General features: G+C 45.1%; 2 protein-coding genes across 6 annotated transcripts in view; both read right to left on the bottom strand.

The window, feature by feature from the left end:
- Positions 1 to 3523, bottom strand: part of LOC143017719 (uncharacterized) — a 31409-nt gene extending 27886 nt beyond the window's left edge. Inside the window, exon 1 of one of the 5 annotated variants that reach the window (XM_076172501.1) lies at positions 3368 to 3523. In XM_076172501.1, the coding sequence (XP_076028616.1) occupies positions 3368 to 3405 (38 nt within the window). In that variant the 5' untranslated portion in view covers positions 3406 to 3523. Of the gene's footprint in view, positions 1 to 3171; positions 3317 to 3367 lie in introns of those variants that run through there. The other 4 variants (XM_076172500.1, XM_076172498.1, XM_076172503.1 and 1 more) reach the window with 4 other exon arrangements.
- Positions 3524 to 9249: 5726 nt separating this feature from the next.
- The window catches only part of LOC143017716 (uncharacterized), a 22454-nt gene continuing 8747 nt past the window's right edge, over positions 9250 to 22956 (bottom strand). The window contains exons 2-3 of the mRNA XM_076172493.1: positions 17254 to 18382; positions 9250 to 14166 (exon numbers count right to left, since the gene is read on the bottom strand). Of these exons, the coding sequence (XP_076028608.1) occupies positions 10111 to 14166; positions 17254 to 18378 (5181 nt within the window). The 5' untranslated portion in view covers positions 18379 to 18382 and the 3' untranslated portion in view covers positions 9250 to 10110. The remainder of the gene's footprint in view (positions 14167 to 17253; positions 18383 to 22956) is intronic.

The following is a 22956-nucleotide window of genomic DNA, read 5'->3' as shown; positions in this document are numbered from 1 at the left end:
GCCACCAACCAGCATTAAATTAGAACAAACAAAGAACACACCTGTCCACAATATCAAACTACTCCAGATGCAATAATACACAAAAGACACAGAAAACCTCATCCTACCCTGGCAATGCTATCCTTGGGGGACAATATCACACTGAAGAGGTGGAGTCATAGAGGTGGTAAAGAGGAGACTTGGGGACCAGACTTCTGATATTCATATAACCAACCACCCTTCCCTTCTGTTCTCATGCACCTGACCTTTCAGAACTCTTTCATCCTTTCAAATATGATCACTTTTAGTCCTCCAACATTTTCCAACTTCCATACTAGTCTTCTGTGTAACATTTTCATGAAAACCTTCTCTAGGTCTAGAGATACATAATCTTATCTTCTTTCATGCTGCACACCAATCACTCTTGAATAAAGACTCAAAACTCCTGGAGTTTGTTACACAGAATTTTCCCTTCCTAAAACTGTATTGGATGTCCACCTGGTGCTCCTTTCTTTTTCAAGGATATCATCCTTCTTTAAAGGTTCCTCTCTACTTCTTCCATTGTAAACTGACACCATATTTGCCTTCTTCCAATCCTGTGGCACCCTTACATGTTCCAATGAACACAATTAATTGGTGTATTACTTTCCAATTTGATTCCAATGTCCTTCTCACTTCTACATTTTCTAAAAGTTTAATAACTTAACTTTTTTTCCCCTTTAATATTACTCAATACATCTCTGTTTTTTCACTTCTCTTTTCCAAAGTTCTCTTCCTTGGTGAACACTAAGTAAAACTTCAAATTTTTCAGTTTATTATTCTGTTTCTTCATATAATGTCCCTTGATTTTTGGGCTCAGATATTCCTTATCTGTGATTCACTTTACTGTTTACTAATCTGAAGAACAACTTTTCTCCTTCCTTTTAATTCTGTCTCGAACTCACTTGAAGATCATTCCATCAGTTATTGATACAGCTGAGATGGATGTCCACTGAGGCCAGCCAGCACTCTTCCCTCCATTGTCCAGTGTAATAGGAGCTTGGGTATCCTGGTGTTTTACTTGTCTTACTTGTCATAGCTTTAGATGGATCCATCAAAGCCAATCTGGAGACAAGCCACTACCACACCTCTGCCCAATCTTCTTAGTATTGGAGCTAATCAATGATGCTGTTGGATACAGTTCCCCTCAAGGTTGGGCCATATGGGACTGGAGACTCATCTGGTATGTAGGACAAGAACTTGTCCAGCCTCCTCTTGAAAACTTCCAGTGCTGACATTTGACAGGTCTCAGATGTCCCTTGGGAGACAACTAAAAGCCTGCAGCCATTTATTAATGACCTACAGCAGGTTCTACCAAACCTGGGGTGGTGTTGGCATTTGAAGCCCTCCCCTTCATTTTGTGATGGTTTTGGTACAGAGCCTTCAAGGATTTTCAAGGTGAAGATGATGCTATATCGTTCCTGTTGTCTTTGTAGGGAATACAACCTGTGATGTTTCAGCCTCTCCCAATAGTTCAGGGAGTCCCTGTCTAGCTTCCTTGTGAAGACCCTCTGTGCCTGCTCCAATTCCTGTATCTCCTTTACTTTGTGGGAAAACCAAAGCTGACAGTTGTACTCCATTTTTTATACTACAAGGGTCTTCCACAGGGGGATGAGGTGCTCTGATTTTCTGGTCCTGAATGTGCGAAGGATCCAGCCGCTCATTTTTCTTGCCAGATCACACGAAGAATTGTCACCCAAGAATGCCCACAAGAAGAATCATCATCCCATGAGATCCCACCTGAATAATTGTCACTGCAGTAAGCCAAATATCAACAGTGGAATAAAGATTAGGTTAGGTTAGGTTGAATGAGGGTTATGTTTATTGTCATCAACTTATACAACCGAAGAATCGTAAATAAACCCAGGATGGCCCACACGAAGAATTGTTACCCTGTCAAAGTCTGGAGATTACCATTCTTCATGTGATCCTTCTTGCCACCTTGGCAATGAGGTTCATGTGTACCTCAAAGCTGTAGTTATTCCTGCCCATAACTCCAAGGTCCCTGAGCATTTCCTTATCCTCTACTTTGTCTTTGCACACTTCAAACTTTTTGTGTGGATGATTGGTCTGGAATCTTGGCAAACCATGCAACTAAGTGGTATTTGGAGGTGTTGGGTGATACACCATTAAGGTTTCTGAGTTTTGCTGGGATGCAGTAGATGAGTCATGTTCAATCGTAGGTGAAACTGTGGCATGTCATGATCCTAATTCTTTGAGATGTTCCAGGAGTGGTCCTCACATAACACAACCTTCCTACTCTTGGGTGGGTCTTTTCTGTAATGTTGACATTCAGGGCACCTGTTTTCTAAGATCTTCCTGGTATAGATAATGATATGCCTCTTTCTGTGCTGTTGGAGGGAGTACAAATGTAGTTCTATGAGTCTTTCCCAGTAGCTAAAATGTTGTATCCCTCTGTATTCACCTAACCGTAGTATACAGGAAAGAAATGGCGTTTATCGGGTCCCGTCTCCTACTCTCCCAATTTATCATACCTAGCCTCCTATGAGTTGTTAATACATGATGATGAGTGTTTCTATGCCCAAATCCATACTTGCAACTGTTGTGAATAGTTAGTTACTACTACACTTACACATCCAATTCTTTAGGTCTTCTGCACATGAACAGACAGTCCTTTTACTCATTAACTAATCTGTCACTCTCAGACATTTGTAAATCAAAATATTTTGGCCTTGATGTCAGTGAAATATAACCTGTTACATAAATATCGGTATGAATTACTGACATATTAAACCCCCTATCAAGCCACAAGCAACCTATCAACACAGTACACAAATAATGACAGCAATTCTGTTCAAAGATAATTTAAACTTTGAACTAATTCCAGGTTCAAACTCTTTTCAAGTCACTATTATTTACAGGGAAAACATGTTGATTTACGAGTTTTTCAAACATATAGCCTATCAATCTATCTTCCATTTAATCCTATGGATATCATTTTCATATGAAGCTGAAACGATTGTTAGGTATGTAATAATTTCCGTATTATTTACATACAACACACGAACTCTTTTCACTTTTTGTCTTTCAAAAAAGGGCATGTGAGGTAGTATCTATTTAAAATGGACTCTTAAAAGAGTGTGGCTGAGATTTCTACTAATCTTATCAATATTCATCTTTGAGCACACTTACATCACTAAGAAGATATTGGTATATCAATTGTTTATAAATAAGAAGTGGCATGGATCTACCCCTTGATCACTTGAACCACAACAAACAAACTGAACTGCAGATGTCTAAGAAGTTGACGTAGGTTAGAAGACATCTATGGTCAAACATCTAAAATATATATTTTTCCATCATTTAATGGTTATGTAGCTATACTTACATTTCACTTGCACATTCGAAACGCTCATTGTGATTCATTACCAATTAGGAGAGAAGTTCGGTCACTTAAACTATAAGAAAGACATGTCGACACTCAGGTAATCAACTTGTTTGCAAATGGCGACTTTACAACAGCCGAGCTTTATTAACAAGGTAAAAGCGCGGCAAAATTAAAAATTGTCTATACATTTCCTATTATGGTAACATTATTTTTCATGGTAATATTTTTGTATTAGTTTCTGCATTACTAAAAATATGTCACTTTATCGATTCTGTCATATAACTGAGCTGAAATAGTTACTAAGTGATAAGTAATATAAATACGAACACAGGAAAGACAAGGTCAGATGGAATTTATATGACTGGCTGCGCGAGTGGAAGTTACTCTCCTGCATAGTAATAACATTTATTCATGGTTTCTATGCATTTGCTCACATACTAAGGGCTTCAAATTATCCTAAAAATATCGCAAAATCTACATTATTTTTTTTTATTACATAATCGGTATGATAGATTTATTTTCTCGCAAGACTTCTTATATCTTACAATGTTTATACTACAATTGTTTACGTTTCTTTCTTATTTTAGAAAATAAATAAACTTCGAATTTATAGTCTGTTTTTTTCGTTTTTTCCCTATTTTGACTCGATATCCAAGGTGATAAGGCAGTACACTATAAATAAATTTACAAATCCTCTACTTGCCATGCACAAAACGTCCGAGCTAGCTTGTTCTTGATCTGGTGCCAACAATGAGTTATGAAAAACTCCCGTGTTTCCGTAAACATTTCGACAGTAAATAATGTCACTGTACATCACCTTTTCAATGCGTTTTAGAAAACGCCAACCCAAACAATAAAGGAAATGTGTACAAATATAACCAAGATAAAACAATGAGATTTTTTCCTTTGGGAACGAATTAAAACGATTCTTTTCAATGATGCACTTTACATATTTCGTTTTGGTTAATGTCAAATAAATTCAGTTCGAGAACTTTATGACGAAGGAGCCAAGACACATCGTTTTTAATGCCCCTTTCCTTGAAGTCTACGAAACTGAATATAAACTCGATGGACTGCGTGCAGTACTGCTTCAATAGATTCATGACCGCTGCATTACTTAGAGCGGAAGGTTTTCAATTCATTTGTTCATATATACTTATGGTTATGCAGTACTGTTTTTTTTTTAGACTTGTGTAGACCACTTTCAACACTGAGTATAAATCGCTAAGCACCAACTCCCACTATTTTTCGGTATGTGGCTCCACTGGTTATGTGGCCTCCGAGGACCCTAAGTCTAACAGCATTGCATAAGGTCTTTGGAAGACCATTAGCAAAGGGAAGGACTACGGATTTAAAACAGTTTTAATCAGTCCTTCGGCGACAGCGACTTTACATATTTCATTCTGGCTAACTCCTAAGAATTATATTCAGTTTAAGGAACGTCAGGTCAACTGATATCAAACAAAATATGAGTGTCGATTTGATACCAACATTCAATCATCAATGTCTTTGTTATGAACAATCGCAAGGAATCACAAACTGTCCATTATACGCTTTTTCTAATTTGAAAGTAACTATAATTTACTACCCTGCATTTGGGGGTCAAGAATACCGTCATCGTTTCCCTGTGTCTCTTGTAAGGCTATTAAATTGGAGGAGGTGGGGAACTCTCCCTATTTCTTTTTGTGTTTTCCTCCAATTAAGTGATATTTTGTAAACGTGAAATTGCAGCTGATGTTATGAGGATGTTGCAAATGCTAAAAATACAACAGTTTACCATATTTTACATGATTGTTACTTTTTGCCGTCCCTTTATAGAGCTGCAACGTATATGGGATAAATGACACGGGGAGATATGTTGTAGTCAAATAATTTCAGCTCGCGCTTACGGTTTGTTCTTGATATTGATTCTTTGAAGCTGTTGTGTTTATTCACTGAATATGGCGGCCTGTTGTGCATTTGGATGCCATGACAGTCCCTTAATACAGAGAGATGCGACAACTCCGAGCACGCCGCCATTTTGTGGCCATTCTGCTGAGTTGTCACAATAGGTTGAAGGGAATACAAAGAAGCCATACCTGTCAAGCTACTGTGGGTCTTGCCGTAAGATTCTGCGTTAGAGACCATAAGTTTGTGTATAAAACGGCAATGAAACCACAAGAAAACCATATTTTTTGTCATTCAATATTTGTTTCAAGGCAAAAGCAGAATGAAAACAATGTAAACACGACACAGTTTGAACACCACATAACGAAAAAACAGTTTACAAAAGTTCGTGTAAACAGCACTGTTTTTCATTATGTGTTTACATTGTGTACAAGTGTAATATAACACGTGAAAAGGGGAATTAATTTCAAATTGTTTAAATCAAACAAATTAAAAAACACATCGCATGCGGAGAAAAAGCGTAAGATTTTCAACTTACGCCGTAAGACTTGAAAATCATAGAAATTACGCAAGACACGCAAAAAGCGTAAGACTTGACAGGCATGAGAACTATTTGAGTGCTTTGGTTACTTCCCATTTGAATCTATTTAGCTGAAGGGACAAATTACTATCCACAACAAAATGATCAACAATGGTATCGATTGACTCGAATAATACGAACAAACGCCAAGTAATTCACTTGCATTCAAAGCCCACAGTCACCTCATTCTCGGTCTTCCAAGTTCATTCCATTCACTTCTGCTTTCCACATTCTTTGCTTTTTCCGCTTTTTTCAACTGTTCCAAACCACCTCAGCATGTTGATGTACTTGTCCGACAGCTCCCGTCACATCCTCGTTCTCTGCCTCACCAAACCTATCATTTCATCCATTCTTGTAAAACCTCTCGTACTCCACAAACATTTTCCTATCTACCTGCTCCACAGTCCTACTCTGTTCTATGCAGTCAGAAGTTCAGGGAATTGAGTGGCGCTTCAATAGGCAAAAGCCACGCAGCATCCTCTTGTACAAAAAGAATTATAATAATTTAATAAATGCATAATAATAATAATGTCAGTCACTTAATTAAATTCTATCCCTGCCTCCCGCTATCACCACACACACAAATATATATATATATATATTATTATATATATATATATATATACATATATATGAGCAAAAAGATCACAAAACCACGTGATCCAATAAATTGCTGATAACCACAAAGTAAACCGGAAAAAGAAACTGAAATTCCCAAGCGCTTTCGTGATATTTCACATCTTCGGGGGAATACAAAAAAGTTACACATGGTATATAAGAGATTTGAAAATAAACTGGGAAAGGTACAATACACATCGATAAAATGTAACAAATATATAAAAAAAAAATTAAATGTAATATAATTACAAATTTTGTCAGTGATAAAATCATCCAATTTAAAAATCTCATGGCTAATTTAATGTTGCAACCTTCAGATTTTTTTTTATCAAACAACTTTCAATGATGTTCCTTTTAGCAAATGAACCACATGACATGATGGATGAAGAATTAGACCAATCAATACAGTGATCAAAATCGCGCATATGGACAAACAGCGCACTAGACTGCTGTTTTTACACTGTATTTGTGTTGTTTAATCCTTGTTGAGAGTTCCTTGCCCGCTTGGCCAAGGTAATACTTTTTACAATAATTTGTTTCTTGTATTTGTTTCATTTTCTCGGTGTGTATTGCACCTTTCCCAATTTATCTTCAAACCTTATATACCATGTGTAACTTTTTTCTTTTGTATTCCCCTAAAGATGTGAAATATCACGAAAGCGCATGGGAATTTTAGTTTCTTTTTCCGGTTTCCTTTGTGGTTATCAGCTATATATATATATATATATATTATATATATATACACACACACACACAAGCCCCTGGCTTCGCCAGCCCGGCTGCGCCGGAGGGCTTGGCCTGCGGCGCCCCACCTTCAAACAAAGGCTACAAGATAAACAATTGTGAATTATTCACCTCTTTTATTTTCGTCATTTTTGTTTTTTAGAAGAATACTTTTATTTAGACTTACGCCCACGTGTTTTTAGTCTATATTTTGGTGGAGTCCCGTAGATCCGCTCGAGTCCTCAAGATCCGCTCGAGCCCTCAAGATCCGCTCGAGTCCCAAAGATCCGCTCAAGTCCTCTAGATCCGCTCGAGTCCTCTAGATCCGCTCGAGTCTCAAAGATCCGCTCGAGTCCTCTAGATCCGCTCGAGTCCCCCGTTCCAAAAATGTCGGTTTCTTCGTTTCATTACTGCTGAAGTTTCAGGCATCTTTCACAGGTTGAATGTACACGTGCCCTTGATATCACGTCGGGCCCTGCCAAAAAAATCGAATAGATCTTTACTCTCGGACAGGGGTCAGCGTGTCCGCATTCTGACGGATTGGGAAAACCGATCGGGTCAGATTTTTAGTAATATATATAATATATATATATATATATATATATATATATATATTATATATATAATATATATATATAATATACATACACACAATTCGAGGCTCCCAAACTCGGCACCCTCGAGACCACCACCAAGCCGTAATTTTCCGTCTTTTAGAAAATAGGCTTTTCTTGGAGTTTGGGAACCATAATAGCACTAATAGGGCTACAGAGGTACTTTAGATACACGAAATAACAGTGAACTCCACACCACAGTACAGTCACAACAAACCACCATACCTAAACTGGTGGCAGTAAAAGATCATGGCGGCGCTGGCGGGTGTTTGCCGTTTTTTTCGAAGGCACGTAATTATAGCCAAGTTTTAGGTGTTGCCGGGCCTTAGATTGCCGAGTTTGGGAGCTTCGACCTGTATGTGTATATATACATATGTACATACACACACACACATATAATATATATATATATATATATACATATACCAAAAAGGCTTTTTTCCCTTACCAGGGAGGTAACCAAAAAACAAAAGCATAAAAACCACTTCCACCCATTCCATCCTTATCACACTCCACTCCCTCTTATCTTGGCACCTCCTAAATGACGGGTCATCCCTGCATCTTGTCCACTGTCCGGGGTCAGCAGTGTCTTAAGACACAGCACATCCACAGTAAGGCCGCTTCATTAAATCGGCGACCACCCTCATGCAGAAAAGACGAGGAGAAACCCCTTCGGGCTGCGTCAAAATTTTCTCACACATACTCCTTCTCCCCCCCCCCCATGGATCACATCATCTATGTACAACCATTCTCCATTCACCCTTGTCTTCTGTCCTCTCCCGTCCTTCCTCAACAGACATTCCCCTCTTCCCCAAAGCCCCTTTTACCCCATCCATCCACCTCATCCTTGGTCGCCCCCTCATGTTCACTCTTTCCACACCTCTTATTTGTCTTCCATTCATTCCATGTGTCGAAATCATCCCAATACTTTCATCCACCCTATCTCCCAGCTCCCTTTCCTCCCCCGTTCGCCTCAATCCTCCATCTAGCCTAGTAACCCCTATCATACTTCTCAGACACCTCATCTCAAGCACATTCAAGCTCCTCTCTCATGTTCCACGTTTCTGCCCCATACATTGCTGTCGGCACAATCACTTCTTCATACAATCTCCTCTTAGCATCCATTCCTAAATATCTATTTCTAATTACATTTTTAATCCACCAAGGCATTTACTCGCTTCTCTCAATCTACATTCACCTCCACCCCTCCCTTTCCTGCCACATTCGTACCAAAGTATCTAAAACTATCCGCTTCCTCCAGTCTCCCTTAATACTCCCAGTCTGCTGCCACTTTCACCCCTTGTACACACACACACACATATATGTGTGTGCGTCCTCGTCGACTACATCTTTCTGGCGCGATATTGTCGAGGATAGAAGCGCTATTCATTGCCAAGGAAATACTAAATTCCATAGTTTCATTCCTGGCGAGAATTTGAGGGGTAAATTCAGACTAATAATACACGAATTATTTTATTTTACATATTAAATCATAAACTTTTAACAATCAAAAAAATATGGGCATGAATTCCCAAATTGCAGGATCCGATGCTATCATCAGAGAAGTATCAAAGGTAACAATTAACATTTATCAACAAAATCCATGAGTAAACGTCAGTAAATTGTCAACATACAATATCATTACAACCATCGTTAACAAATTTGTACACTGTACAAAAACTAGAAAAATAAGTGTCTATGCATTGCACTATCAGTTACAAAGACCAGAGACTACCTGCAACATCCGCTCCTCCATCAGGTGCGGCTTTCCACATTTTCACACAATATGACAATCAGCGACTGGTTCCACCCTCCTACTCCTAATGGCCGATGACACAGCCACTCTAATACAACAGACAACAATCCAGTGCTTCCAACAGAGATGTACGAGTGGACCCGTGGACAATTCGGGGTGATCTCATGTTCAACCTTGTAGAAAGACTGGAGAAAACCACATGGGCAGTTATTACACACCGGCAACCAGTACGGCACTGTACGTTGTTGCACGAGGTTCATTCCCATTGGGGGCATGGCTGGGGTTGGTGAAATTATGAAACAAGGGGTCGAGTTGAAATTTGGGTGGGATTGTGTTAGGAAAAGGAAAACAAAACGATGTTGTGTAAATTATGATAGTGAGGGGTATATTGGGATGAGCAGGGAGACAAGTAATGCATAATATAACTTCAACGAATAGTCAAGTGGAGACTAGTCACTGGTAATGTACGGAGGGTATGGTAAATGAAAAGTGGAGGTCAGAGGAACTCTCGAAGTGTTCAGTGGACGCCGGTGCCAACACCTGTGGTTTCAAACCCTTCTGAAGGTTAACTTACAGCATGAGGCTTTACACCGAACACATCGCTACTCTGAGGACGAAGTTCAGACGGCCTGTTACCATTGGCACTTTCGTTGGGGTTGAAGTACTTGGCGATGTACCTGACAAAGGCCAGGAAGATGTTACTTTCGCTCCGATGTTCCCAACGCCACATAGCCTCCGCCAGGTAGCCAGGGAGCAGGTGGTGGTGGTCACGGCGTCCCTTTAGGATGATCCTTTTGGAGAAATGCCAGAAGTGGTCGAGGTACTCTGAGTTAAGGGAGACCGCCGCGTCGCTCCAGTCGGTCGCCTCGCGTTTGATTCTCTTGCAGGAAGCCAAGTGCGAGGCGGTACTTCCCTCAGGGTCGTAGGTCTCCCAACACTGCGACCGGACCACCGAACCGAACTGAACCCAACGAAGTAGGACCGTCCTCAGAGTGGCGCTGTCCCGATCCTGGACCTTTTCCAGGAAGCATCGGCCCGTAGACATGTCGAGTCCTGCTAACAGGTACAGTTCGTTACACAAGTGCCCGTTCTTCCGCTTGGCGCTGACGAGGTAACACTCACGAACCTCGACGACAACTCCTTCACCTCCAAGGAGGGCCCCCTCATACACGGTTGCCATTTCGCAGATGGCGCGACAGTGGCAGAACCAATCGATGATGGACTTGCTGGTGATCTTGAGAGCTCGCACCACGTTGGACAAGCTCGATCCTAGAGCCCACATGTAAGTCAACTGTAGTATATGTCTGATGGAGAGACTCGACCTCGCAAACCAACTCCCGGAGCGTATAGAGCGCTTACAATCGTGGCGCTTCGGCCCAGTGCGTTCCAAGTGACACCGGAACGTGTACCCGTCCCGGAGTTCCTCCCGACGCTGGACGGGCATCTGCTTCTTACAGGAGGGACACGCCACTTCCTGGGCAAGGAGCCCATGAAGCTGAGACCATTGGACCACGTCCATCTTGCTGAAGTCCGTCAGAAGGGGAGGAAGACCAGTAGCACAGGACTTGTCGCACTCTTCCCAGGAGTGGACACCCTGGGCCTGTGACATGTATGACCCTGAGGTGAATCCCGGGGAGTTGGATTTCTGAGCGAGGTTAGATTCCAGCGCCATATAATCATCCACATATACTCCCGCGTTCTTGGTCGTATCAACTTCACTTTTAACTGGTGTGATGCAGGAATTCGCCGAGAGTCCGGGGTCATCTGCCGGAGTGGAATTTTGACACCTCGATGGACCGCTAGAACTGGCCTCAGCTTGTTCATGCAACTCGTTCGGACCGAGAGGAAATATTCCTTTTGGTGTCACAGACATAGCAGAAGCATCGCACTTGGCTGCTCGTGGCCAAAACTGCCTTTGCGGTGTCTGCCGCTTCTTCCCCTTGGCAGCTCTACGTGCTCTGGAAGCAGGCAACGCCAATGTGGGCATTATTTCCCAGTCTTTCTCATCGTAACTGTCAAAAGCTGAGAATTCCTTCCTGGATTTCTTCATCTTCGGGGGAGTTTTACACAAGTCTTTGTCCACCATCCACTGGAGTGCCCTCAACGACATAGTCCTTGAGCGCTGAGAGACACGTCGAGGTTCTTCGGACTTGCTTGACCGAAGGCGTCTCCTGTGCTGCTTCTGCTGGCGCAAAGAACTAGAGCCACGACGCCTCTGGATGTGCCCACGACCTCCCACCTTGGACTGTTCGCGGAATTCGGAGAAATGAGAGGTTTCGCCGACTTTGAAATTATGAATGGCGACGTCTGTCAGATCGTGGATGCTTTGGCTATCTGTATCGTTGTCTCCGACCTTGTACATCTCACTCTCCTCTATATTCTGATCACAGTTCCACAACGCCTCTCTGAATAACATGTCTTCGCATTTCTGTGGCTGAGCATAGTCTCCATGCGAGCTGGGCCTGGAGCCTCCGTCTTGTTGGTCGTTTTCCGGAACTTCTTTCGTGTCGAGCTGGGACTCGAGTCCCGAGGATGGTTGATCTTCCCCGTAAGCATCCTGACCAGTGCCATGCCTTGGGACTTGAGTCCCCTGTAGGTATGGTGTGAAATCCATGTGCATGGGAGGGTCGTGCCGTCCGATCAGGGCTCCAATGTAATTGTTGGCGAGACCACATCGGTATACCTGAGACTCGTGGAGACCGCTGCGCTGTTCCAAGTGCTTCATTTCAGGGTCGTAGTACTTTGAGGAGAGTTCATCCCACCTGGACGGGTGGGATGAATTATCATCGAAGTACTCTTGGTTCTTACCAACCCGGAACCAATGCCAAGGGTCCTGATTAGCGGTGTTCCAACCATAATTCAGGATGGGCTGCTGTAAAGCGTTCGTGGTTATCAGCCCTGTCGGCCAATGGTGGTACTCGTTTGGTCTGTAGTTGCTCCCATATGAACTGGGGAGTTCCTGAGTTTCCACGTCGATCTTCTCTTCCTCGCGCTTGTTGACTTCGACCACGTACAGGACTTCGGGGAAATTCTCTTGCTCTACCTGGTTTTCGGTTTTTGCTTCATCACTTACACCCTCTTCTTCGATCTCTAGATCGGTCAGGTTCTTTGCATAAAACCCAACGTCCTCTTCGGATACAGCGTAAGACCCTAACTCTGTTGTACTAGATGAGGCCACATTGATCATTTTCATTTCTGGAGAGAGGAGGATACCGATTTCCTCTTCAGTCGTTCGAGGTAAAACATCGAGCAGATCAGTTTCCTCAGAGTCGTCTTCACACTTATCAGTTGTGAATCTTTCGATCTGGGATTCAATGTCCTGCAAACTTGAGTCCATCTTCAGTTTCTTAGTCTGTTGACAGTTTTGATTTCCAGTTCGCTTCTCCGACTTGGAATGTAAAGGGTCTAAACTAGTGACACTCAGGCTAGAATCCTCCACGTTTACGACTTCAGGCTTTAGTTCGGCTTCAACCGTAGTCTGCCTATAGTCATCAGTCTGCGTGGATGTGTGTGCTTGTGTCACGATGCCCTTGCTACAATTGCAAGAATCCAATTCAGCCTGGACAATCTTATCAAAAAACAATGTTTTAGCAATAAATTTAGAACTTTCGTCGTCCTCTAGTACGCCATGAATTCCTCTTTGCTCTAGAATTTTCCCTGTACACCTACTTAACTTGTATTTCCCAGCATGTCCATCTATCGTTGGAGAGACAAGAGTTCTAGTCAAGGATGGGATACTCCATTCCGAGTCGGGTGAAGAGGATATGCCAGAAGTGGAGGAAAGCATTCCCGCAGACGAAAATGCATCTGTTAAGTCTCCATCTGGAGAATTCTCTAGAATTGATGAACTCTCTGTGCGTGTACTACTGGATGTAAGCTCTCCGTTTAAGGCAGACTTCTTGTTGGAATGAAAAGGCACACAGGTCGTGTCTGCGATGGAGAAGGGTGCACTGATATCTGCAACACAGGATCCATCGGGTGAATCTACAACAGATGAGGCACAAGTCGAGTCTGCGATGGAGAGAGCACCAAGTGATGTTGAGGGACTTGTTCCAAGGGTAGGCTTCCCTGGCGTGAGATGTTCGACTGGGGAGGTGGGTCTTTCCGTGACGGTAGTCAACGAACATTGGGATGAACTGTCAACGACGACAGAAGTAAGCAATAACGCAGCGGTTACCGTCACTTCTGAATCGCTGTTCCCGGTTGTGGATCCTACCAACAGTTCGTCGGTCATCTCCACACCCATCTCCTCTCCACGTGACGATCTCGTTACTTTGGTTCCACCTACTTCGACAACGGTCGAACTCATATTCTTCCGGAACTGTTCTCCGTCATCTTCCCTATGCAAGACCCTTTCAAGACTCTCCACCTTCAGCTCTCGAGCAACTCTCCGGAGTTCGGGAATGTGGGTGCGTGGAAGGACGGCGTTGCCGAAGTACATGTAGTCTAGCAAGGCCTCCATCGCCTCTAGGGGCACAGTGGGTAGGGACACAGCCAAGCGGCGTCCTGGGGGAAGGCCTTCCAGGATCTCCCTCAGGTGTTCGCTGTAGGACGTGAGGATGAGGCGGTGTGCTAAGATTCCTCCGCCATCGCACCGCAGGAGTACATCCGTGAGGTGTTCCTGCAACGAAAGGGAAGAACACCTACTGTACATGATAATCTTGAACCAAAAGTGTGCGGTCGTTAACTCAATAGGGTGCCGAACATGGTTAAGATGCCTACCTACTAACTCCCTTTTCGCAAAGATAACCCTTTATTCGTGATTTTGCTATTGTTAACGACGGGTTATTTCATCCCAGGGTTAGTGATACAAATGCTGAGGGTTTTGCACAGCTGAATAGAATAGATTACCACCAACACAAACACTACCAGGACCTTCTGCTTCCTTGAACTAATCACTGGCTTCCTAAAGATTCTGACATGTTGTTTTTATTCAGTTCAGAACAGTGTACGGTACAGAATAAGAAAGAGAGAGAGAGAGAGAGAGAGAGAGGGGGGGGTGAGATCAATGAATGACAGCAAGGTGGAGGGAAGAATAAAATCATGGGATGGGATAGAGACAGCAATGGGGAAAGGGAAAGAGGGTTAAGTGAAAGCGTAGGAGGGGAAGTCTGGGGGAGAGCGTAGGAGGGAAACATATGGAGGAGAGCGTAAGGGTCGAGAGATTGTGGAATGAAGAGCGAACGTGGGAAGGGAAGAGCAAGAGAGTTAGGGGTAGGAGCATATAGGGGGTGGCAGTGTATGGGGGGCGGCAGTGTATGGGGAGTGATAGTGTATGCGGGGAAAGGGTGTGTGAGATGAGTTAGGGTGTGTAATGAGGAAAATGAGAACGTTGGGGGGGAGCATGGGGGGAAATGTGGAGGAGGGAGGAGGGAAACTCCAGAGGAAGGGTGTCAATAGGAAGGGGGGGGGGGGCGAGAGCCAGGGCGTAGGCCGTAGGACGAAAAAGTGCAAGAGGGCAACATTGTGAGGGAATGTGGGTGATAGAAGATTGAAAGCATGGAGGGTGAGGAGAGGGTGAATGGGTGAGGGGAGAGTGAGGGGAGAGTGAGGGTAGGGTAAGGGTAAGTAATTGGGGTGAGGGTGGGTAAAAAGGAGTGAGGGGAGGGGGTGAGGGTGGGTGAGAGGAAACGGGAGAGGAGATGGTGGGTGAAAAGGGGTGATGGTGCGTGAAAGGGATAATGGGAGGGGTGGGGTGATGGGGGTTATATGGGTGAAGTGAGAGCTGTGATGGCGTGGGGAAGAGTGAAAAGGATGCCTGGGTGACGGGAAGGGTGATGGTGTGGGGAGGGAAGTGTGGCGGTAGGGGTTAGAGGAAGGGTGATGGTGAGGGGGAAGGGAAGGGTCATAGTAAGGGGGAGGGGGGAGAAGGGTGGGTGCGTGGTGATGGGAAAGGGTGAGAACGTGGGGAAAAGGAAGGGTGAGGGCGTGAGGAAAGGGAAGGGTAATGGTATGGATGAGAAGGGTGATAATGTGGCAGAGGGTGATTTGGTGTGGGGGAGGGTGATATAATGGGGGAAGGGAATGTTGACAGTGGGAGGAAAGGGTGACAATGGGGCAAGGGAAGGGTGACATAGTGGGAGAAGGGAAAAGTTATAGTGAGGGAAAGGGTGTTATAACGGGGGAAGGGAAGGGTGATATAGTTGGGGAAGGGCAGGTTGATATAGTTGGGGAAGGGAAGGGTGATATAGTGGTTGAGGGAAAGGGTGAGATAACGGGGGAAAGGGTGATACAACTGGGTTAAGGAAAGGGTGATATTACTGGGGAAGGAAAGGGTGATATAGTTGGGGAAGGAAAGGGTGATATAGTGGGGCAGGGAAAATGTGAGAGTGGGTGAGGGGAAGGGTGATATAGTGGGGGAGAAGAATGACGGCGTGGGTAAGTGGAAGGGTGACGGCGCGGGTGAGGGGAAGGGTGGTGGCGTGGGTGAGGGGTAGGGTTATGGCGTGGGTGAGGGGAAGGGTGACGGCGTGGGTGAGGGGAAGGGTGACGGCGTGGGTGAGGGGAAGGGTGACGGCGTGGGTGAGGGGAAGGGTGATGGCGTGGGTGAGGGGAAGGGTGACGGCGTGGGTGAGGGGATGGGTGACGGCGTGGGTGAGGGGAAGGGTGATGGCGTAGGTGAGGGAAAGGGTGAAGGCGTGGGTGAGGGAAAGGGTGAAGGCGTGGGTGATGGAGTGGGTGAGGGGAAGGGTGATGGCGTGGGTAAGGGGAAGGGTGACAGCGTGGGTGAGGGGAAGGGTGGTGGCGTGGGTGAGGGGAAGGGTGGTGGCGTGGGTGAGGGGAAGGGTGGTGGCGTGGGTGAGGGGAAGGGTGGTGGCGTGGGTGAGGGGAAGGGTGACGGAGTGGGTGAGGGGAAGGGTGATGGCACAGAACTGTGCATCTGTAATTTACATGTAATCTTCCATTAGGGAGGTTTTGGTCTGTGTTGTGCAATGTTCTGTTGGAGTGGTCCTGGTATATCCTGTTATTATTCTCAACAATGCATTTCGTACAAAGTTTTAATGTGTCTGTTTTCTTAATCTGATTGTGATTAGGTTCTTTCTGTTGTCCGAATTCTATGTTTAATCTCAGTACGTTTATTTTCTTTTTGATATTTGCAGTCTGATTTTTGACGAGTGGGCCGATACATACGATTATTAAGTTATTTTCATTATACATACACATCTTATAAACACGCACAAACAACAGTCTATGATATATACACGCATATACATATGCGTATCTATACACGCATATATACATACATGTATGTATATATTCATTCCCCACTACGCCTGTATGAAGTGACCCAACAACATCTGTGCATATGTAAGGGTATTGATTCGAACCATGCAGTAGTACCGAATGCTACGGTCGCCACACGCATGGGAGGGTGAAGTATACATGTACGTTTGGCCCACGCACACGCACACACACACACACACGTCCTCTTATTCCCAATGCTAACTTAAGAGAAGTTTACCCCAGGAGGCGCTTCACGAGGCGTGATCGAAGCCCAAAGGTCTTCGATATGGGTCAGGTTAACCCCCTCTGGCAGTAACGCATTACATTGCTTTTATTCTGGCTATCGTCAAGCGGGTTTTATTCAGATTTAGAGGCCTTCAATATACCGAAGGAGATAAGACTGTTGACCATCATCCACCCAAAAAATAAATAAATAAATAAATAAACAAATACAACATAGAGAGAGAGATGGAAGGAAACTAACCGAGTGGCGAAGCTGCTTCATCCTCTGGAGGAAACATGAAGCATGGTCGGCCCCTTGGAGGGACACCATGTCCCCGCAAGAGGATCTGGTCCCCTTCGGATTCCGGACCCCCATGCTGGGTCCCCTTGACAACGACGAGGTTCCTCTGCCTTCCCTGTCGTCCTCGACACTTGTACTTCTTCGAGTCTTCGTTGAAGGAGAGCTTCCTCCTTGGTGAGAGGAACTTCTGTTGTCGTCTAAGTGGCTTTCCCCAGTCCCTGTGTCCTCTGTGTGGTCAACAACGCCCCTCGACTCAACCTTGACCCCTAGATCCTCTTCAGCCGTGTTCCCTACAACGGTCTGTCCTCCTTCCGTGCCTTCTTCAGACACCGATGACGTCGATTGTAGGACGCTGATGCTGGAGGTTTGAGGACGAGATTCCCGTCCACGGAAAACATCTCCTTCCCCGATCTCTTTCCCGTCTAAGCATAGTTCATTCCGGAGAGGGCTCCCCGGAAGCTTCTTCCCCCAGCCATCCGGGGAATTGAACTTTGGATATGGCTCTCCCCCATCCACCAACTCCCGACCTTTTCCTCCAACGTCCATGTCTTCAGTTTCCTCTGCCTCTAAATCCAGTATCACGTCTTCCATCTTTAGGTCAAGTTCGAAGTCCTCCAACTCCATCTCAGACTCTCCGTCCTCCATCTCTTTGACAAATCTCCCTTTCTCCATTGTTTTATCGACACTTCTCTCCCACGTTTCTCCTTCGGAACATCTCTCCATCTCTCCCCCTCGCCCTTCATCCATTGCTTCAACACATCCTCCTCGATCCACATCTCCACCCTCTTCTTCGTCCATCCCGACATCCTCCTCCTGCCCTAGAGGCTCTGATCCGATCCACACATCCTGCAGGAGACCTATCCCGAAGACCTCCCCCTTCTGCCGAGGGGACCCGTGCCTCGATGTCGGTACTTCTTCGACAACTGCGTCAGGGAGGTGCCAGGAGGACGCCCTCGCCTCGACGACGCCACTGGAGTCTTCTCCCACTCTTCCTCCCTCCTCCTCCTCTTCCTTAACATCCAAACGGCGTCGGCGAGGTTCCGTCGTCTCCGTCGCAGCTTCTTCAACAAAACCACTGTCGTCCATCCTGCTGGAGAAATATCGAATTGAATATTAGTCTACTCTGAAATGAAAGCAAAATGAAAACAGGCTTGTCTATAGATGCAACTAAAAAAAAGTGCTGTTTAATTTTTTTTTTTATAAAAAAGTTTTTTTTTTATATTTTCCAGGCCCATAGACCATGATTAATTTGTGCATACCTTATTGTATATCCTATTTTATGTGTATGTTTAACCATTCATGACAAGGAAATTTGGAGTGTTTAATCTTTGAAGTTTATACTAAGAGTAAATTTTGTAGGGTAGCCATATTGGCTCATATACAGTATTCACACTTGTTCCAGCCTCTCAGTCCTGACTAAAAAGGTCAATTACTTGTTTATATTTATACTGTGTCTGATGTCTCTTTTGATAAGGTAGATACGCATATGTGGAGGGATGAATCAAGTACTTACACCTGTTTTCATATACAGTACTTGATATTTAATATCTGAACAAATTTGGACGTGTAAAACATTTCAAAAATAATGCAAACACGTTTTTTTTAAACTTGTGATGAAAAAATTTTTTTTGAATCACTAGGATTGTCCTTGGTAATAAAAACAACTACCGTTTGCTAAAAAAAAAAAAAATAATAATAATAATAATAATTTTTTTTTTTTATATTAACAGCCAAGTATATGCAAACTGCCGTCCCTGGTGCTAAACTTGAAAAATATGGTGTGTACAGTATGTTCTATATGATACACACACACACGTCATGCAGATACTCAAGCAAGCCGCTCTTCATCCAAACAATGCTAGCGACATGCACTCTGCATTACCGATTAAACGTCAACTGCATGGCCTGTGGTGATGGGTAGTGAGAGTGGGTGTTATGCTGTGAGTGTTATGCTGTGAGTGTTAGGTGGTGGTGAAAGGGTAGTGGTGAGTGGGTGGTGGTGGTAGTAGTGGTGGTGACTGGTGGTGGTAGTTGTGGTGGTGGTGGTTGGTGGTATGAGTGGTGGTGACGGTGGTGGTGGTATGAGTGGTGGTGACGGTGGTGGTAGGAGTGGTGGTGACGGTGGTGGTGGTTGGTGGTATGAGTGGTGGTGACGGTGGTGGTAGTAGTGGTGGTAGCGGTGGTAGTGTTAGTGATGGCGGTGGTAGTGGTGATAGTGGTGGTGGTAGTGATGGTAATACTGGTGATGGTGGTGATACTGGTGGCGGTGACAGTGATGATGATAGTGATGGTATTACTGGTGGTGATCGTGGAGGTGATGACAGTGGTGGTAGTAGAGGTGGTAGTGATGGCGGTGATAATGGTGATAGCGGTGGTGGTGATAGTGATGGTGGTGGTAGTGATGGTAAGTGGTGACTGGTGATACTGGTGGTGATAGTGATGGTGATACTGGTGGTGATCGTGGAGGTGGTGACAGTGGTGATGATAGTGATGGTGGTAGTAGTAGTGCTAGTGGTGGGCTGTGACAGTGGTGGTGATAGATGCAATTGCTCAGAACTGGGAGTAAAACCACAGGTAAATGGATTGTGTTTACAGTGCACTCTGCCTTCTGTGTAGCCACCAAGGAAGTTGAGTGAGTGAGTGAGTGACTGAGTGAGTGAGTGAGTGTGTGTGTGTGTGTGTGTGCGCGCGCTTGATCGCGTACATACATGGATGGGTGTGAGAGCGAGCGTGTAAACTCTTTTACAAGTATCATAAATACACTTATATATATATATATATATATATATATATATATATATAGAGAGAGAGAGAGAGAGAGAGAGAGAGAGAGAGAGAGAGTCCACTAGGAAGAAGAAAAACACACGGAGTCCGAGCGCTTTCGTGATATATTCACATCAAGGAGTACAGTAATGTACATATATCACGAAAGCGCTCGGACTCCGTGTGTTTTTCCTCTTCCTAGTGGACTCTGCATATGTGTGATTCACGTGTGACTTGTGAAATTTGTGCATCTACGTATATATATATATGTATATATATATATATATATATATATATATATATATATATATATATATATACATACAGTATATATATATCAAAATAAAAACCCTTCATGCATGTTTGCTCGTACCATGGAGTTGTTCCTATACGAGTATAAGCTGATAACAAGTACATATGATGAAGAGCTTACTTCCAGAATTTACAACTAAATTCATTTCTAAGTACTACAGTACCGCCGAGTGCCTGCTCTACTTTCCTAAACCATATTGAATTTTTCTACGTCAAACATTTACGAGCAAGAATACGAGGTCGTAAGTATGCGACGCGCCGGTCACGTGCAGCTGCTGTAGTAGCCTACTGAGAAGAGGCGCCATCACACTAAACGTCACGTACGGACATGACACGTGAGAGTCGTTATGCATGACGTATCTAAAGCAATATACACGTCATGCAACAGAAAGATAGGATGTGATATCATCATCCATGGAAACGGTAGACATGAATGCCACAACACGACCAAACACGTTGCAGACATCTATTAAGTGATTGCGAGGTCAAAAAATCCCTAACTTTATGTATGCTAACGCTATTGTTACCGTTGACAATATAAAGATAATGACGATGCAGTGGTGATGATGATGATGGTGATGGTGGTGGTGATGACGGTGATGATGATAACGACGACGCCCTCTCCCTCCCCCTTCCCCCCCCCCCGTTACTCATCATCGAACACTAAAACTGTCGCCCTCTTTAATTACTTCGCCATAAAACAAGTCTGCAACACCGCCGCCACAACGGCGCCGAGTGCAAGTCATTCTCTGCATAGAGTGGGGGGAGAAGGGGGAAGAGGGAGAAAGAGGGAGAAGGGGGAAATGGGGGGAAGAGGGGGAAGAGGGGGAAGGGGGGGAGGAGTGAAAGGATGCATCCGGTCATTTGGCCACGAGGGAGGAAGAGAACCGAGGAAACCGCGGGGACGGGGGGGGGGGAACGGGAGGGGAAGGAAAGGAAAGGGAGGAGTCCTAGTAGGAGGGGGGAAGGGAAGGAAAGGGGAAAGGAAAAGAAAAGGGAAGGGAGGAGGGAGAAAAAGAAGGGAAGGGAGAAGGGGGAGAGGGGAGGGAAGGGAGGAGGGAAGGGAGGAGGAGGGAAGGGAGGAGGGAGAAAAAGAAGGGAAGGGAGAAGGGGGAGAGGGAAAGGAGGTTGAAATAGAAGGGGAGGGAGAAGGGGGAGAGGGATGGGAGGAAGAGGGATGGGAGGAGGAGGGAAGGGAGGAGGAAGGAAGGGAGGTTGAAGGAAGGGAGGTTGAGGGAAGGGAGGTTGAGGGAAGGGAGGAGGGAGGGTAAGGAGAAGGGAGAAAGAGAAGGGTAAGGAGAAGGGAGAAAGAGAAGGGAAAGGAGGAAGAGGGGAAGGGAAAGGAGGAAGAGGGGAAGGGAAAGGAGGAAGAGGGGAAGGGAAAGGAGGAAGAGGGGAAGGTAAAGGAGGAAGAGGGGAAGGGAAAGGAGGAGGGGGAGAGAGAAGGGAGGAGGGGAGAGGGGGAGAGAGAAGGGAGGAGGGGAGAGGGGAAGTGAGGAGGGGAGAAGGGAAGGAGAAAGGGAGGGGAAAGGGAGACACTGAGGAGCGGCGGGCAATGGGAGAGAAGACGGGAAAGGGAGGAGAAGGGGGAAAGGAGAGGAGGAAAAACAGTGGGGAGAGGGAGAAAGGGAGACGAAGAGTCGTGGTGGGGGAAGGGAGACGGAGAGGAAAAGAAAGGGTAGTTAGAAAGGGAGAAAGTGAGGAAAGGAGGGAGGGGGGTATAGGAAAGGGAGGGATAAGGAAAAGGAAAGGTAAGAGAAAGAAAAGCTGGAGATGGAGATGAAAGAAAGAAAAAGGGACATCACACACACACAAAGGGGAAGGAGAGAGAGAGAGAGAGAGAGAGAGAGAGAGAGAGAGAGAGAGAGAGAGAGAGAGAGAGAGAGAGAGAGAGAGAGAGAGAGAGAGGGAGGGAGGGTGAGGAGGGGAAAAGGGAGCCAGAAATGGGGAGGGAGGTAGAGGGAGAGGTAGAGGAAGATGGAGAGGGAGAAAGAAAAGGAGGATAGAGAGAGAAGGTGAGGGAGAAAGAAAGGGAGAAGGAGAGGGAGGAGTGGGAGAAGTGGGAGAGATAAGGAAGGAGAGAAAGGGAGAGTTGAGGGAAGGAAAGGGATGGATGGGAGGGTGAGAGGAAGGTAAGGAGGGAATGAGTGAGGAAAGGAAGGAGGGGCGAGTGGGAAGGAAAGTGGGAAGGAAGGAGTGAAGTGAGAGGGGGGAGAGATATGAAAGGGAGAAAGGAAGTGAGAGGAGGAAGTGAAAGGGAGAAGGGAAGTGAAAGGGACAGCGGAAGTAAAAGAGATAAGAGAAGTGAGAGGGAGAAAGGAAGTGGGAGGGAAAAGGGAAGTGAGAGGGAGGAGATAATGAAAGAGAAGGCAAGTAAGGAGAAGATAAGTAGAGGAAGATGGGAAGTGAGAAGGAGAAGGGGGATGTGAGAGTGAGGTGAGGCAGAGGGGGAGAGAGGGGGTAAAGAAGGGAAAGGAGAGGGGGGAGAGAAGGAATGGGGGAGGAGCAGAGACAAGAGGAGATGGAGTGAGAGAAAATGTGAACGAGAAGGTGAAAGAATTTGAGAGATAAGAGGAGAGGGACAGAAGG

Source organism: Oratosquilla oratoria, chromosome 33 (genome assembly GCF_046742065.1).
Source record: "Oratosquilla oratoria isolate Oo_2021 chromosome 33, ASM4674206v1, whole genome shotgun sequence".
Classification (NCBI taxonomy): Eukaryota; Metazoa; Arthropoda; class Malacostraca; order Stomatopoda; family Squillidae; genus Oratosquilla; species Oratosquilla oratoria.
This window is presented reverse-complemented; position numbering and strand designations above follow the sequence as displayed.